The sequence below is a fragment of the Quercus robur genome, chromosome 4 (genome assembly GCF_932294415.1).
Source record: "Quercus robur chromosome 4, dhQueRobu3.1, whole genome shotgun sequence".
Lineage (NCBI taxonomy): Eukaryota > Viridiplantae > Streptophyta > Magnoliopsida > Fagales > Fagaceae > Quercus > Quercus robur.
In genome coordinates this window covers 39,168,294-39,184,746 of record NC_065537.1, presented here as the reverse complement: position 1 = coordinate 39,184,746, position 16,453 = coordinate 39,168,294, and the positions used below count along the sequence as shown (strand labels likewise).

At 35.2% G+C, this 16,453-nt stretch overlaps 1 protein-coding gene across 2 annotated transcripts; it reads left to right on the top strand.

Moving 5' to 3' along the window:
• Window positions 1–1,773: 1,773 nt before the first annotated feature.
• Window positions 1,774–16,145, top strand: LOC126721571 (uncharacterized). Of its 2 annotated transcripts, none has more exons than XM_050424619.1 (23): window positions 1,774–2,177; window positions 2,364–2,471; window positions 3,350–3,498; window positions 4,277–4,358; window positions 4,512–4,927; window positions 5,946–6,378; window positions 6,467–6,690; window positions 7,914–8,109; window positions 8,262–8,407; window positions 8,481–8,655; window positions 8,782–8,835; window positions 9,608–9,787; window positions 10,557–10,669; window positions 11,202–11,381; window positions 11,937–11,994; window positions 12,475–12,534; window positions 12,676–12,717; window positions 12,825–12,952; window positions 13,053–13,185; window positions 13,270–13,347; window positions 14,500–14,616; window positions 15,499–15,551; window positions 15,650–16,145. In XM_050424619.1, exons 1-23 carry the CDS (start codon window positions 2,031–2,033, stop codon window positions 15,873–15,875), a joined length of 3,498 nt encoding a protein of 1,165 aa, XP_050280576.1. In that variant the 5' UTR covers window positions 1,774–2,030; the 3' UTR covers window positions 15,876–16,145. The 2 variants fall into 2 exon arrangements, with proteins under 2 accessions (XP_050280576.1, XP_050280575.1); XM_050424618.1 differs by having other exon boundaries at window positions 1,775–2,177; window positions 15,489–15,551.
• The last annotated feature ends 308 nt before the right edge of the window (window positions 16,146–16,453 follow it).

Below are 16,453 nucleotides of genomic sequence, written 5' to 3'. Positions count from 1 at the left end.
TAAAAAAGGCCATGTAGCACTCGAGTTTAGTAAAATTGAGGGCTGTACAATTTAAAAAAAAAAAAAAAAAAAAAAAAAAAAAAAAAAAAAAAAAAAACTCGATTTCTAAAGTATCGAGTTCTATACACATTTTTAAAATGAAATTATGGATTATTTTTATTGAATGAGTGAATGAGTTACAAATTTGAATGATTAGAGATTTTTTATTTTATTTTTGAATAGACTTTTTGTTAAATAATTTGTTCACCTGTTATTTGGTCTAGTATTGTTTTTGTTTGAGTTATTTGGACTAATTTTATTGATGTCATTTAAGCATTTAAAAAGAAAAAAATTTATTTAAGGGGTTAGGGATTATGTTTGACAGGCCAAAATTAATTTTGGAGTAATGCTATGTTCATAAAATTTTTATAATAAATCTTATGCAAAAAATTATTGATGATGCATGAAAGTAGTAAGCTGAATACTCTAGGCTTCAACGTTTGTAAGATGACTTGAAAAGAAAGAAAGAGACTATCGAAGGTGACTGGGTGAACCGGCTGAGGACTCTTTGATTGTTAAGTCAGTTTTCTCTCCAGGACTCATGTTTAATGAATGGATGAGTAGTAGAACCTACCTTTATTTGGTGAGATTGGTCCTTTTTGTAGAGAGTTTGGAGTTGGTCTACTAGTTAGATGCCACTAACATCGTGGGAGATGTGTCGATTTAGTCGGGAGAATTCACCCCACGTCTCGGAATAGTGAATCATGGTCCGATCTTTTGTGGTTAGTGGAGAATACTTAAAATTTTATTAAGCGTTTGTTGATCGTCCACACCTTCTTGTCGTGTGGACGACCTATATCTCTATGAACGACTGATGTCTATTTGGATGGTTGGTGGAGATGCGGGATATCTATTTGGACTTGGTTTGCAGCAAACACCTTAGAGTTTATTAAGTGTTCATTGGTCGTCTATAGTCTCTCGTCGCATAAACGATCTATCTTTCTTAGATGACCTTTCTCCTTAATGTTAGCATTTTTCTCTCTTCCTTCCAACCCATTTTCTTGGACAAATCTTCTTCTTGTGGATGACTCACATGGACGATAAACACTTATTGATTACCCATCAGTTATTATTGGTGGATAAAAAAGCGATGTCATTATTGCGTCCAAATTAAAATCTTACCACATAGGATTTTATTGCGAAATTATTATGAAAATATTGTGAATGTGTAACATTACTCTTATTTTTGTTAAACTCAAATTTTTATGATTCACAAGTCAGAGTGTTCAACATTTTTATTAAGGTGGTCACAATAACTTAGTTTAGTATATATATATATTTTTGCAAGTCAACGTGGTCTTGTGACCATCCCACTTAAACGTAGAGCTGCCTATAATTAAAACAATGATTTTAGTAATTCTTTATAAAAAATAGGATTTTAGCACACAAATTGAAGCGAATAAAATACGGTATTAATAAAATTTATTGTCTTGTTAGCGATATCGACAAAGTTTTTTTTTTTTTTTTTTCGAGAATAAATATAGAAAAAGTTAAAGAATGAAATTTATAATTTATTTTAAAAAATAAAAATATAAAAGATTTCCCAATATATATATATATATATATATATAAAAGATTTTTTAGCATAAAAAAAAAACTACTAGGATTAACATAATCCAGGTCACCATGGTCCTCATCTTTCAGTTCCATTCGGTGGGACCATGGGTCCTCTTCAGTTCTTTGTTTCTTTCGTTGTTGTGCATTGGTATAATGTCCTATCTTGCACCAACAAAAACAAACATTTTCCACCCAGATTGGAATATTAGACCCCAAATAAAAAAAGAGCTGGTTGTTGTGAAGGTTGAGAGATCCAAACTGAAATGGGTGCATCAGCATCAGCATCAGCATCACTCTCTCTTTCTCTCTCTATTTTCAACAGAAAATGAATTGCATCAGATCTCTCTCCCGTCTCATACAAATCCAATTCATTCCAAACCCTCTAATTCTCAGATCCCATTCCAAATCACGATAACCCAAACCCAAGAAGAAAGATGTATATGTCATATGGATGGCCTCAGGTGATCCCACTGGAACAAGGTCTTTACCCCTCTTCCCAACAGATCGTATACCTTAAAGTCATCAATCGTCTCTTGTTGGTCGTGTCCCCTTCTCATATAGAGCTATGGAGCTCGTTCCAGGTACCATTTTTTTTTTTTTTTGGGTATATTTGTGTGGAAATGTATGTGGGTTTGTGTGTATTTGAGTTTTTGCCAACTGGGTTTTTCTGGGTGTGGGGTTTTTTGATGTGGGTATGCTGTGTTTTGTTGGGTTTGAACTGTTTTAATGGTTTTTTTTTTGGTTGGTTTTGGGATTTGGGTTTTTAGCACAAAGTGAGATTGGGGAAGTACAAGAGGAGTTCGGATTCGCTGCAACGGGAGGGAGAGAATTTGCAGGCTGTGTGGAGTCCTGATGGCAAATTAATAGCTGTTCTTGTAAGTGTTTCATTGTTTTTATTTGTGTACTTTTTGGTTTATTGTATTAATGTATTTCAGTGAGTTCTTCAAAATTGTGATATAGAGTCTACCGGTGTTGAGTTCTACTACATGTGATCTTTCATGGGGGAGGTATTTGGCTAATGTCTTGACTGTGCTTACATTTGGATGATTGCTTATATAACTGCCTTTGTTGACTGATGTGGCAATGACATTGTTTAGAATTAGCACAAAGGTGATGGGCATTATGTTTGGAAGTGAATGAACAAAGTGCCTCACTATGTCAAATGGAATAGGGAATTGGGAATCAAAGTCAGTTGTCTTACATTGTGCTGTTCATGTGTAGCCATGCCTATTTGTCTGTGCACATTTGGAAAAAGAATGGCAGCAGATTTATTTTAATTGATTACTATAACTTGTTAATGAGATCCCGTGACTTTGAATATACCTTTTCATTAGCTACTACTGATGTTTAATATTTTGTGTAGCATTAGTAGTTTCAATATATCTGGAAATAGGACTTGATGCTGTTAATGAAAGAGTGTTTTTAATAGGCAAATATACACCTCAAACGAACACAGGGTTGAACCCGTGGCCTCACCCTCCACCACTTACTTATGGGGGGAGAAGCCATTTGGTCCAAGGAATATTGGCTTAATCTCACCATCCACAAGTGTGCTTGCACTGCATACCATTAATCTTTTAGGATGATAAAAAGCCCTCATTATGAACTAAATTTTAATTGTCTTGATAAAGGCATGTAATGTGATTTTCTGTAGCACTTTTGTGTTGAATGCATACCTTTTGTTTCTTTCTTCAGATTTGGTTCTAACAAGTTTTTTAGATTGCTTATGCTTTTTTGTTTTTGGCTGTTGCAGACATCATCTTTCTTTCTTCACATTTTTAAGGTTCAGTTTACAGAGAAAAGAATACAGATTGGAGGGAAGCAACCTTCTAGTTTATTTCTTGCTTCTATATCTCTTCTTCTTAGTGAGCAGGTGCCTTTTGCAGAGAAGGACTTGGCATTGTAAGTACTCTTTGACTTAGTAAAATTGAACTTTTACTTCAGTTATAGCTTTTAATCTCAATAAAATGGAAAGATATCCTGAGACTTTACAAAATTCAATTGTCATAAAAAAAAAAAAAATCCATGTAGTAATCAGGTAATCGGAAATAAAGTCTTTGTGAAACGGAGAGGTAGTAAATGATTCTAAATTTTTCTTTACCGGCATCAACAACTGAACCCTTGACTTTTATTTCATGGAATTGAACTTTTACTTCAGTTATAGTTCTTAGTCTAAAAAAAATGGAGGTAGTAGTAAATGATTCCAAATTTTACTTTACTGGCATAAACAACTAACTGAATGGAAGTCACTTAGGCTCAATTGATGTTTCCCAGAGTGTCAGTACATTGTTTGACCTTTTCGTTCCTCTCATCCAAGTATCTTGTAAAAGAAAAAAAAAAAAAGTATGGTGAAGTATTAAAAGGAAGTTTTGTATGATAAATGATACATGGTCCATAAAAGAATCTATCTTGCTCAAATTTTCCATTAATTTGAATTTTTGCCAATTTATATCCAATAAGTAAATTGTTCCTTTATAATGGGGTTAATATTGTTGATTATATGACTGACTTGCTTTTAAATTTTTTTGATAACATTAGTATTTGCTAGTTCGATTTTGATATTATGTTAAAAATTGATTTTCATGATGTATGCTAGCCCTTTATTTTTATGGTTTGGTCTCATAATCTGTTCTTTTTAGTTTCATACTGATATCTTTTCTGGTACTATTTGTCTTGCCAGGAGCAATATTGTATGTGATAATAAACATATGCTAGTTGGACTTTCTAATGGATCTTTATACAACATCTCTTGGAAGGGGGAGGTACCGTTAAATTGATAGGCACAAGAATTTTTTAGCTGTTTCGATTCAGTTTAGCACATTTTTTTTATTGGTGTCATAAATTCTATTTAGTATTGAGTGATATTTTTATTTTACTTGTATTGGTCATCTTATTGTATATTGTCTTCTTGACAGTTCTATGGATCATTTGAACTTGATCCCTTTCCATGTGATAGCAGTGAAATTACACAAATACCAAATTCTCTTGATAATGGTTTTGCTTCTGGAGGGACTCCAGGAGTTATTGTATCTGACCATAATATCTCCAGCAAGTCTGCTATTATCCAGCTGGAGCTTTGTCTTCCATTGAGGTTGCTATTCATGTTATATTCTGATGGGCAACTGGTGTCATGTTCAGTCAGTAAGAAAGGTGTAAAGCAAGCCGAATCTATTAAAGCTGAAAAAAGGTTGGGTTCTGGTGATGCTGTATGTACTTCAGTTGCTTCAGAACAAGAGCTCCTTGCTGTTGGTACCAGAAGAGGAGTTGTTGAGTTATATGACCTGACAGAATCTGCATCACTTATTCGTACTGTGTCTTTGTATGATTGGGGGTAAGCCTTGATAGAATTAGTAAAGCAAGAAATTTTGTGGCAAAATTGAATAATTTTTGATTTTACTCTGTAGGCATTGAGCTCTAGCTCAGATGCCTTTTCCTTCTCTCAAAAGAATGGGTGGAGGGTATGGTTGTGGATTTAAACCCATTGGGTGCGTGTGTACTTATCAATGTTTTTGTTTTGTTTTTTTAAAGTTTAATTTGTAGGGCTAGATACTGAAAACTCCGAGGCTTCTATAAATACATTTGTGTCACCTAAGATTTTCAAAATAATATTCCTTTTCATCTTGAGTTTATATCAACTTACCCTTGCCTTTGTTCTTTTTCATCTTTGTGTTATTGTTCTCCCCTTGCCAAGAGCCTAGTAGCTCAATTGGTTGGCACCTCCTGGCTTTTTCAACTGAGACCTCCAGGATTCAAATGCCCCCACCCCCGAACTATCGAATTATCAAAAAGTGATTGTTTTTCCCCTTGCATGGTTAATATTTCTTTCATTACTATGACCTGGACAAAGGTTAGGAAAAAGAAGAGTTGTGCTCCAAGTAACCTAGTATGTCTGAGGAAGGGTTGAATGACTCAAATCCTGTAATCAGTAGATGAGACTGGCTGGAGTGGACTTGAGTTAAATCTGTAACTTCGAATTTTGTGTATATTTAGTTATATACTATAAGTCATTACTCATATTGGAGATGCTTTTGTATCAAAGTTTGTGTTTGTGAATTTTTGTTTTTGATCAGTTCATTCAAATTGATAAACCAAAATGCTACAGTGAATTTTATTTCATTTGCTAATGTCTTCTTCGTATTGCTGTTTCTGAAGATGAGTCCAAAAGTTTAATTGATGATTATTAATACCTGCATTTGCGAGTAGTTTGAGGAATGCTCTTTCCTGTTGACTTATAGAAATCAAAGTATTTGCTAGTTTGATTAGATGTCTATATCATATACTCTTATTGGTCTAGGTTATAGATCATGAAGTATGATGGGCTTTTATGTCTTGGTGTAATTATGTTGCAGATATTCAATGGATGATACTGGCTCTGTCAGTTGTATTGCATGGACACCTGATAATTCAGCTTTTGCAGTTGGGTGGAAGTTAAGAGGACTTACAGTTTGGTCTGTTTCTGGGTGCCGTTTGATGTCGACGATCCGTCAGATTGGTTTAAGTTCTGTCTCGTCTCCAATGGTTAAGCCAAACCAGGATAGTAAGTATGAACCTTTGATGGGTGGCACCTCACTGATGCAGTGGGACGAATATGGATATAGGCTTTATGCTATTGAGGAAGGATCTTCTGAGAGAATTCTTGCATTTTCTTTTGGCAAATGTTGCCTAAACAGAGGAGTTTCAGGAACAACACATGTTCGTCAAGTTATTTATGGGGAAGATCGGTTGCTTGTTGTGCAGTCTGAAGATACCGACGATCTGAAAATGCTACATCTTAACCTTCCAGTTACGCATTCAACTTACAAACTTGGAAAATCCTTATTTGATGTCCTTGCAATATGGATTTTACTGATTTGGATTTGCCTTGGCTCAGGTTTCATACATCTCCCAAAATTGGCCAGTTCAACATGTGGCTGCTAGCAAGGATGGAATGTACTTGGCAGTTTCTGGTCTCCATGGGTTAATCATATATGATATACGGTTGAAAAAATGGAGAGTCTTTGGAGATATTACTCAGGAGCAAAAGATTCAGTGCAAAGGTTTGTTATGGCTGGGGAAGATCGTTGTTGTCTGCAACTACATTGATGCTTCTAACACGTGAGATGATTATCCATGGTTCCATGTTTCATTTATTTAGTCTATTCCAAGTTTGTTTTAATCTGTTTGAAAAATGATGATAATTTATGAACTATTGCTCTATATATGTTACATTGAGGTAAGCCTATTCACTGAATTTGCTGATTGCTTAGGCAGCCGTAGGATGGACAAATTGGGGAATTTTTCTATGTGCGTTTATGGTGGGCTTAGGTTTAGGAGAATTTGTGAATCTAAGTTTAGAGTTGTAGAAGAAAGGGTTAGTGCTCAAAATTGGCTAGGGTTTGATGAGTATCTTTTTTGTTTTTGTTTATTAATAAATATGGTTATTTGATCGAGAAAGTATGTGGGATGATGGTTTTGAATCTTTTGATAGGCAAGAAGAAGGGTTTGACTTGGGGTTGTAAGGAAATAAGTATAGAAAAAAATTTATAGCGTTTGTATGACCAGTACCATAAGAAAGAGAAAAAAAAGAAAGAAAGTGAGAATAGAAAGGGCAAAAAGGAATAATAAGGACAATGTGCCTCAATGCTAAAAACACTCCATAATTTTATTAACCTACTCCACCTATCAAAATTTTTTTTATTAATCAACTCCACCAATTCTTTGAGTACATTTAGCACAAAAATATATCTGGACTTGCAGTATTAGAACTCCTAGTTTGACTAGTAAACTAAAAACTTAATACCTATATAAAAAAATAGTAAACTAAAAACTTAATAAGGTAATAACTAATAAAATACTATCTAGGACTCCAAAAGAAGCCTAAGATACTTGGGATATCATATAAATTTGACTCAAATTAAATTACCAAAATACACTTAATTCTTAGGGATCTTAATTTTTTTTTTTTTTTTTTTTTAGGGATTGTGGAAATTATAGTTTTGCCCCTAAATAAAAAATTAATCATAACTTGTCAAATAAAAACCCAAATTAAAAAACATTTTTAACCCTAGGACACGTACTATGACTTTTATTTTAGTGGACTTCACAGTGGGCCCCATAAAATAAATCTTGAATAGATGAAATTTTCGAAGTAGTAACAAATTAGGCTTCCATGGCTGCATCATAGGCCTTATCCCTTTGTATATGTAATTCACTTCGTGGTATTTCTATGGCTTTATTTGTTTGCATTTTGCTCCTCTAATAGCTAAAATGCACGATTTGTTTATTTTGTATTGCAGGACATCATTGTATATAAATCTAAAATAATTGATCCTTTGCAGGTATGAGTTGCTTTTTTATCCTAGATATCACCTTGATCAGAGCTCACTGCTTGGTCGGAAACCTTTGCTTGCCAAGCCAATGGTGATGGATGTCTATCAAGAATACATTCTTGTTACGTATCGGCCATTTGATGTCCACATATTCCATGTGAAATTATTAGGTGAATTGACACCTTCTAGTACACCAGATTTACAGGTAAAGGCCTGTTTCTCAGCTGTTCTTCTTTAAGTATATCATTGGAAATGATCCTACTTTCTGTACTTTTGAAGCTTCTGTTTGCACTCTGAATGAGTGCTTTAATAAAACTTTATACTTCATACATTTTTAAGTGATAAAATGACAAACAGCTTTCTACAGTACGGGAACTCTCAATCATGACTGCAAAGAGCCATCCTGCAGCTATGCGCTTTATCCCTGATCAGCTTCCCAGAGATAATATCCCAAACAATCATATTTCTTCCTCTCCGGATCTGTTACTTAGTGAGCCTGCAAGGTATGTGTCCTCCAAAGTGATACTTAGAAACTTTCACAAACATAATCCTCTGAATGGACACATGTTTTGCTAGATGTTTGATATTGAGGGTGAATGGGGAGCTTTCACTTCTTGATTTGGATGAAGGACGTGAAAGGGAGCTTACCGACTCTGTTGAATTATTTTGGGTCACTTGTGGTCAATCAGAGGAGAAAGTAAATCTAATTGAGGAAGTTTCGTGGTTAGATTATGGCCACCGAGGAATGCAGGTAATGAACTGTTGAGGTCTATTGAATTTTAATACTCTTAATCATCTTGTTTATTATGATTTACCATTAGTTTTGGTGATTTGTACTTGTCTGATATAGATTCTGGTTGGAAGCTTATTTTTACAGGTTTGGTATCCATCTCCTGGTGTTGACCCTTTTAAGCAGGAGGATTTCATGCAGGTATGCATGTTTTCAAGACTCTTTATATTGTGGGTTTTTTGGCAGATAGGATATGTGATTTTTTGAAGTTTGTTTTCAGTTGTGTAATTTTCTTCCTCATATTGGATAATTCAATTGAGGTCAAGCCTTGGTGTGATGGCAAGTGCCTTCCACCAAATGCAGTAGGTTGTGGGTTTGAGTTTGGGAATCAGCCTCTCCAATAAATTGGGAGTAAGGCTGCCTACCATGACCTCTCCCAAACCTCGTAAAAGTGAGACCTTTGTGCACTAGGTACAACCTGTATTTTGGACAATTCAATTACTGATTTGTTCATTTGCAAAGCTATCAGCTAGGCTATAGGTAAAATAGTAGTTCCACTAATTCATGTCATATAGGAGTTCAGTGTTAAATGTTTTTGGTTGCCTTTACCTGATACTATAAGAGACGTATCTCTTTTTCTTGTTCTTTTTAATTTATAAGATGGGCTTAGTTCTGTTCTCTGTTCTGGTCTGTCTTTCATGCAAGAAATATGGCCTGTAAATGTATTTACCTTTGGTAATGAGATATTAAATTTTCTGTTTGAATTAAGACCAGATGTTAAATGGCTTCAACCTACTGGTGATGTGTTCGATTTACCTATGTATTATTAATTTTGCTTTTCAAAAAAAAAAAAAAGTGTTCAACTTTATGTATATTCATATTCAAAAATGAATTTGTGGGACTTAAAGAAATTTGATCTGGTATTTGGTCCATGTACCTTGAGTTGGTAAAGTAACTCGGCCTTCATTTTTAGTTGGATCCGGAGCTGGAATTCGATCGTGAAGTATACCCTCTGGGGCTTCTTCCAAATGCTGGTGTTGTTGTTGGCGTTTCCCAGAGAATGTCGTTTTCAGCATGCACTGAATTTCCATGTTTTGAGCCTACTCCTCAAGCTCAAACTATACTGCATTGCCTACTTCGTCACCTTCTTCAGGTACTACTTTTGCCTTGTTATGTTCTTTGATATGGATGTCCAATGTCTCCTAAAACCATAAACAAACTTTCTTTTCCTCAACTGGACACTCCCCACACCTCTCTGCACGTTTTATTTGAATTTTTTTTTTGTTGGGGGCAGAGGGAGGTGATTGTTTTTGCACAAGAACGTGTTAGGACTGTTTGAAAGAAACCTAGATCTAATTCTACTGCAGATAGCATGAATTCCCTGACCTCATGCTTTCACTTGGAAATTCCCAATCTCAGGACTTTGCCTTATGTTTTGTTTGTCCAATGAGAGAAAATTTGGTCAGAGTAGTTTGATACTCGCTTCAGTGTATTCATATGCAATAGATCCTTATAGATGTGTCATTAACTAAAAATTACCATGTGTAATACAGAGTCTCTCAACCAAGTTGGCCCTTGGATGGTGCTTAGGATATTAGCAGGGCCAATGTCTAGACAATTGTATTTCGAAAACTTATTCATCAAAAAGTTTGTATTTCAAAAACGTTGATAAAGTCATAAGAATATATGTAGTGTTCTGTTTATTGCTGGTTGGTAGGAATCTGACATCATTTAGTATTCCTATGATTTTGGAATGAAGTTTTCTCTTGTCAAGCAAGGATTATTTACTTTCCTTGGTTGATTTTATTGGCTTAATCCAATACCCGAAGCTGCTTGAAGTTCATGTAAGTTGAATAACAGTGTTCTTTATTATATTTGAGATGCTTTTCTTCTAATTCAGTTTTTGTATGTGTGTCTGCCAGAGGGACAAAAGGGAGGAGGCTTTAAGGTTGGCACAATTATCAGCAGAAAAGCCTCATTTTTCACATTGTCTGGAGTGGCTTCTATTCACTGTATTTGATACAGAAATAACCAGGTATTTTCAAATAAAGGAAGGGAAATTGAATGAGTCTGACTTTGAGCATGAATACTTTTATGGTGTAACGAGTTGTAGAAGATCAGTGTCCAAAATAGCTTCCTATAGACTGTATATTATTGGGAATGGTTGGCAACTTGGCAATACAATGTGGGTAGATTCCTCCCTAATGATAAAACCCCCTAAATCTTTATGAAGGCCAGATTTCATCCCAGTCCTTGAACACCATAGATATTATCATCTCAACATGCTAGTTGGCACCTTAATCTAGTGTATTCTTCATTGGCATTAGTTAATGCTTTCCTTGCTATTAAATTATATGACCTCTAGCAGTATTTTCTAATTGACAGAGGTTACTTTTATGAGAGCTACACTATACAGAATGGTTGGGTATATTTTGCTTGACCTTTTGCATTAATTAATCTCTCTTTCTAGGTTATTTGTCAATATATTGGAATTTATAATGATTGCTGTATTTGTCCATCTGTGTATATAAAGAACTATGTCATTGACTATGCTAACTGTATTGCAGGCAAAATGTAAGCAAGAACAATGTCTCAGTCTCTAAATATGCTAAATTCTCTCTTCTGGAGAAGACCTGTGATTTGATCAGAAGTTTCCCCGAGTATTTTGATGTGGTTGTAAGTGTTGCAAGAAAAACGGATGGTCGACATTGGGCGGATTTGTTTTCTGCTGCAGGAAGATCTACAGAGTTCAGTGTTTCACTTCAATTTTTCTATTTATTTTTTCTTGAATAATTTTACTTCACATTTGAAGTGTATTAGAATTGTGTATATTTAGGAACTTGTGTAACAAGGATAAAAAATGTTGTTTGAATGCGGTTTGGAAGTCTTTCAGTTTTCCTGCAGATTGTGCTGGTAGACCTGGTTGGCCTTTGGTCCCCAGACTTGTGCTTGATTAGTCTGTAGTTTGTGCCTCATCAAGACAAAAGTTATTATGTGGACATAACATACCATTTTCCACATGCTGAGAGCCATTTAGCTTGACTGGCACCTCTTGGCCCAAGTTCAACCATTGAATTATAAAATAATAATAGTAAAAAAACCAATTCCCACACATCTGTGGTCCATAAATTGCCTTGATTTGTTGTTCTCATTCTATCAGTTGTTGGACATCACTTGTGTCAGTTACATCATAAGCTCAATTGAACAATCTAGAATTTAAATGTTCTCATTTTGTTTCCGTGTTTGCTTAACATTGATGTCTTATAATCTCAAAAGTGTGTTTTTTTTTTTTCATTGTTTAGGTTGTTTGAGGAGTGCTTCCAGCGGAGATGGTACCGTACTGCTGCTTGCTATATACTCGTAAGAAATTGTTTGGAAATTATCATGGTTTTGCTTCTTCTTCCTCTATTTTCTGCCAATAGTTCTTTTCTCTTGATAGGGGTTAAGGTTAACTGTGAAATAAGGGGTAGTTAGTACCATTCTTCAGTATACGTGCCTTCACTAAAAAATAGTGCTGTCAATCTTGTCTCCTGATTAGATAACTTTCCATGGATCATCCAATGCTTTATCAAGTGATTGTGTTTCCAAGAATTATGTCTTTTAGGGTGTTTTTAAGATAGAATTTGGTTGGTGAGACAATTGTGCCTTGTGTTGGTTGGAAGAAGAAACTTTGAACCCTGCAACTGAACTGTAGATGTATTGTGGAAGGAGATGAAAGTTTTTGAATCCCTTTTGCTGTGGTTACCAGGCCATGCATAAGTACATAGTATATGCCCCCCATTTTTTGTGTTATTTCTGGTTATGAGAATCTACTGACTTATTTCATCTTGAATGTTTCAGGTGATTGCTAAACTTGAAGGTCCTGCTGTGAGTCAGTACTGTGCTTTACGGTTATTACAGGTAGAGACTAGTAGTAGGTTTTTTTTTAAAAAAAAAAAAAATTATAAATTCCGTTTTCAAACCCTTTTTTTTTCCCCCTTTTCTGCTTTATTGTTTTTCTTTAAGAGTTATCTTTGACAGTGATTGTCAAACCCTCTGCAGGCAACGCTTGATGAATCATTATATGAACTTGCTGGGGAGCTGGTATGAATTCGACATGATTATTATTATATGCTTTTTTCAACATTGATACCTGTATCTCGAGAGGGGATAATAATAAATTTTGTTTTATTTTATTTTGTTGTTCTTAGGTAAGGTTCTTGCTGAGATCAGGAAGGGATTATGAACAAGCATCTACAGATTCAGACAAATTATCTCCTAGAATCTTGGGCTATTTTCTTTTCCGTCCTAATTACCAGAGGCAGTCCTCGGAGAAAAGGTTGTACATTTTTATGTTTAATAATTTTTTATGATTCCCAGTCCCCGCAAGCTTTGGCATTCCAAATGATACTAACTAAGCATCTTATTTCTCCTGTCAGCTCATTCAAGGAGCAGAGTGCTCATATTGCTTCTGTTAAGAGTATCTTAGAAAACCATGCGAGTTATTTAATGTCAGGGAAAGAACTTTCTAAGCTTGTTGCATTTGTAAAAGGCACTCAGTTTGATTTGGTGGTAAGAGAAGGTTGTGTTTTTTCTTCCCGCATCATTATGTTCTACTGTGAAGTGATTTAATTTTTTGACAACTGTATGTTGCAGGAGTATCTTCAAAGAGAAAGATATGGATCTGCTCGCTTGGAAAACTTTGCTTCAGGGCTTGAACTAATTGGGCAAAAGGCATGACTGGAAACTCTTAAATGCTCAAAAACCTTGTTAATTTATTGTTAAAAATTTTAAAGTCACATATTAACAGCCTAGCATCACACTTCTCTCTCTCTGCCATTTTCCTTTGGTTTTATTTCATTTTTATGTTATTTTCCTAGGTGCCTATCCTGATTCAGCCTTTGTAATGGGTATATGCCGAAAGTAATTATAATTTGTCATAAAAATTAGGTTAAAAATGAGACCATTTATTATTGTCCTCTGGTCATGTGTTGGTTGATCAATTGCAATGGTTTATACTGAAATTTGGAATAAGATAAAGCTTCTTATGAATATGAACAATTGGAATCTCACAAGGGGTGGGTCAAATTAAATGGGTGATGAGCTAGTGGGGCAGGACTGATCTACGAAGCTTGACTGGCAAGCTTTTCATATTATACATGGATTTGTTCTATGACTGAGCAAGGGGCATTATGCTGTGGCCTACCTGTAGTAAAATAGAAGGCTGCTCAAGAGTAAAGATAGACTCAGGTACTTTGCTCCAGCTATTGAATGGTGAGATGGCAACTTGCTATCCTAACTTTCCCTGTCTGCAAATAGTTGATGTTGGGGCTGTCTCTTTCTTCATTTGCAAAGAGGAAGTTTTCAGCTGACTGGCTAGCTAATAATAGCCTTAGTCATAGTTTCCAATCTATCCTTGTTTAGAGCTGAGGGATCTTTTAAGTTTTCTAATTTGGTAGGGCAGCTAGGCTCAGTTTGTTGTAGTTTGGGTTTCATCACATGTCAAGAAGAAATGTTGAATCCTGATGGGTTTTTCTATATAAGGAACAATGGATCCTAGGGTGCGTTTGGATACCGCTTATTTTGCTGAAAACTGAAAACAATAAAAAAAATAATTTCCGGATTACTGTTCACACGAAAAACACTGTTCAAAAAAAGAAAAAAAAAAGCCAAAAACGCCAGACGTGGACACGCTGGATGTGATCCAAACGGGTACCTAGTGTATTTGTTGACGTGTAAACAGAGAGGAATTGATGCTGAGGCTTGAATATGTCTTAAAGCACAAAGCATGATAATGCATTTAATACTAGAATATTTGGTTTTCCGTATTATTTTTGTTTTTTGGACTCTCTCTCCCCTTACTAAATCCACTCTTTGTGTTTGCAGCTTCAAATGAGTACTTTGCAGAGCCGGTTGGATGCGGAATTCCTTTTGGCTCATATGTGCTCTGTCAAGTTCAAAGAGTGGATAGTTGTATTGGCTACACTTCTAAGACGATCTGAGGTACACTTGGATTCCTTTTTACAAGCTCTGGTCTCTAAAATTGTTGGTTCATGCATAAGCATTGTTGGTGTATTACTTGTCTGAGATCAGTATTAGCTTTCATGATTTATGAGAAACTAATGAAGAACGTCTTATTATTGGGATTGTAATTTCTGTAGTAAGAATTTTCAAACTCTAACAAGGATAACTCTTATTATGTTTACTCTTGAAGGGATTATTTGTGGAAATTTTGTAAAGTTAACAATTCTTTTTTGGTTAAGATCTCACCTATATATCTTGGAGGCAATTACTTAACGATTTTGGAATTGCTTGTATTCTTGTATATACCATATACATCTGACATTTTGTAGCTGAATGTTCTCACCTCTCAAAATTTGTGTACTAGTGATAAATAAAATTAATGGTGGCAAAGCTGAGGAAAGCCAGTACTGGAAGTTAAAAAGTAGGATTATAATATGTTTAAATGATAGTTTTTTGTCATCCTAGCCTTGTGCCAATAGAGGAGTCTTTGACTAATATGTGCAGAAAAGCATTGATGCTTAACCTTATCCTGCATGGATACATGCATGCAAAAATGGTGTATAGGTGGCAAGGGAATTTTTTGGTGAAAGATAGGGTAGAACAGAGCAATATTTATGTCTCATCTAGGTTAGTCTTAAAGGGGAAAGGATCCCCCCCAATTGAATCCTCCAATTCCCTCACATTTTTAGCCAGATGTGTTACACTTGGCATTTATTTGATTTTAAATGTCACGTCTTAAATCTAAATAACAATTGGAGGGAATTGAAGGATTTAATTCCAGGGGATCTTATCTTTGTTCTTAAAGTAACTCTGGACCCTTTTTAACCCATGTTCCTTGTGAATTTGCCCAGGTCCTTTTAGATCTTTTCCGGCATGATATGCGGTTATGGAAAGCATATAGCATTACCCTGCAGGTATGTATGCTTCAATGCTTTCTTGATTTTAACAATAATCATGAAATTGGTCATATATATGTATATCTCAGGGTTCTTTGTTGATCAATGATTTTCAGTCACATCCGGTGTTTGCTGAATACCATGATCTGCTTGAAGACTTGGAAGAGAAACTTTCATCAGTCACAAATTTGGAAGATTAGCAAGGGCAGTTTTGGATTTCCAAGCCTAGACTTCGGCAACAGATTGTTGCTAATTGGAATAATTCAATTGGAACATTTCCTTGGCCGGAGCAAATATCAGTCAAATCCCATACAAATGACCAAGCATCCATCGGTCCGTTGAATGGAGCGGACAATGAGCACCAGGAAATAAATCATGTTGTCCATTTTGTATCTAATCTTTTGAATGAAAATGATGGTATTGCTAGTCTCATTGGAATAATAGAATTGTTCTTTCTTATAGGTAAGGAGGAACAAAACCTACATGGGGAGACCTATGCGCAGTTAACTGCCTCCTGAGTTTTCATTTTCATTTTTTAAATTGTTTATTTATTCACATGTATAATTTCTATATATAGAAAAAGAGCCTTTGATCGTGTAGGCGTTTCTGCAATTTTATTGGTTCACACACGTATCCCAATATCCAGTTTATCACATGGTAAACGTTGAGAGCTTAGTCTACTGAACTACCAACCAAGGATAGGGGAAATGGAAGTGTCTCCTTAACCTCATTTTCAACTCTCTCTCTCTCTCTCTCACACACACACACACACACACACACAAAATGAGCCAACCGCTTAACAACCTGCTATCTCAACATTTATGAAAAAAATTTGTGAGGAATTGTGGCTAAACTTGATATTTTTTTTTGGAAAACTCGGTAGTCACATTGATGTTTGCAAATTATGTTGTTTACGCCAT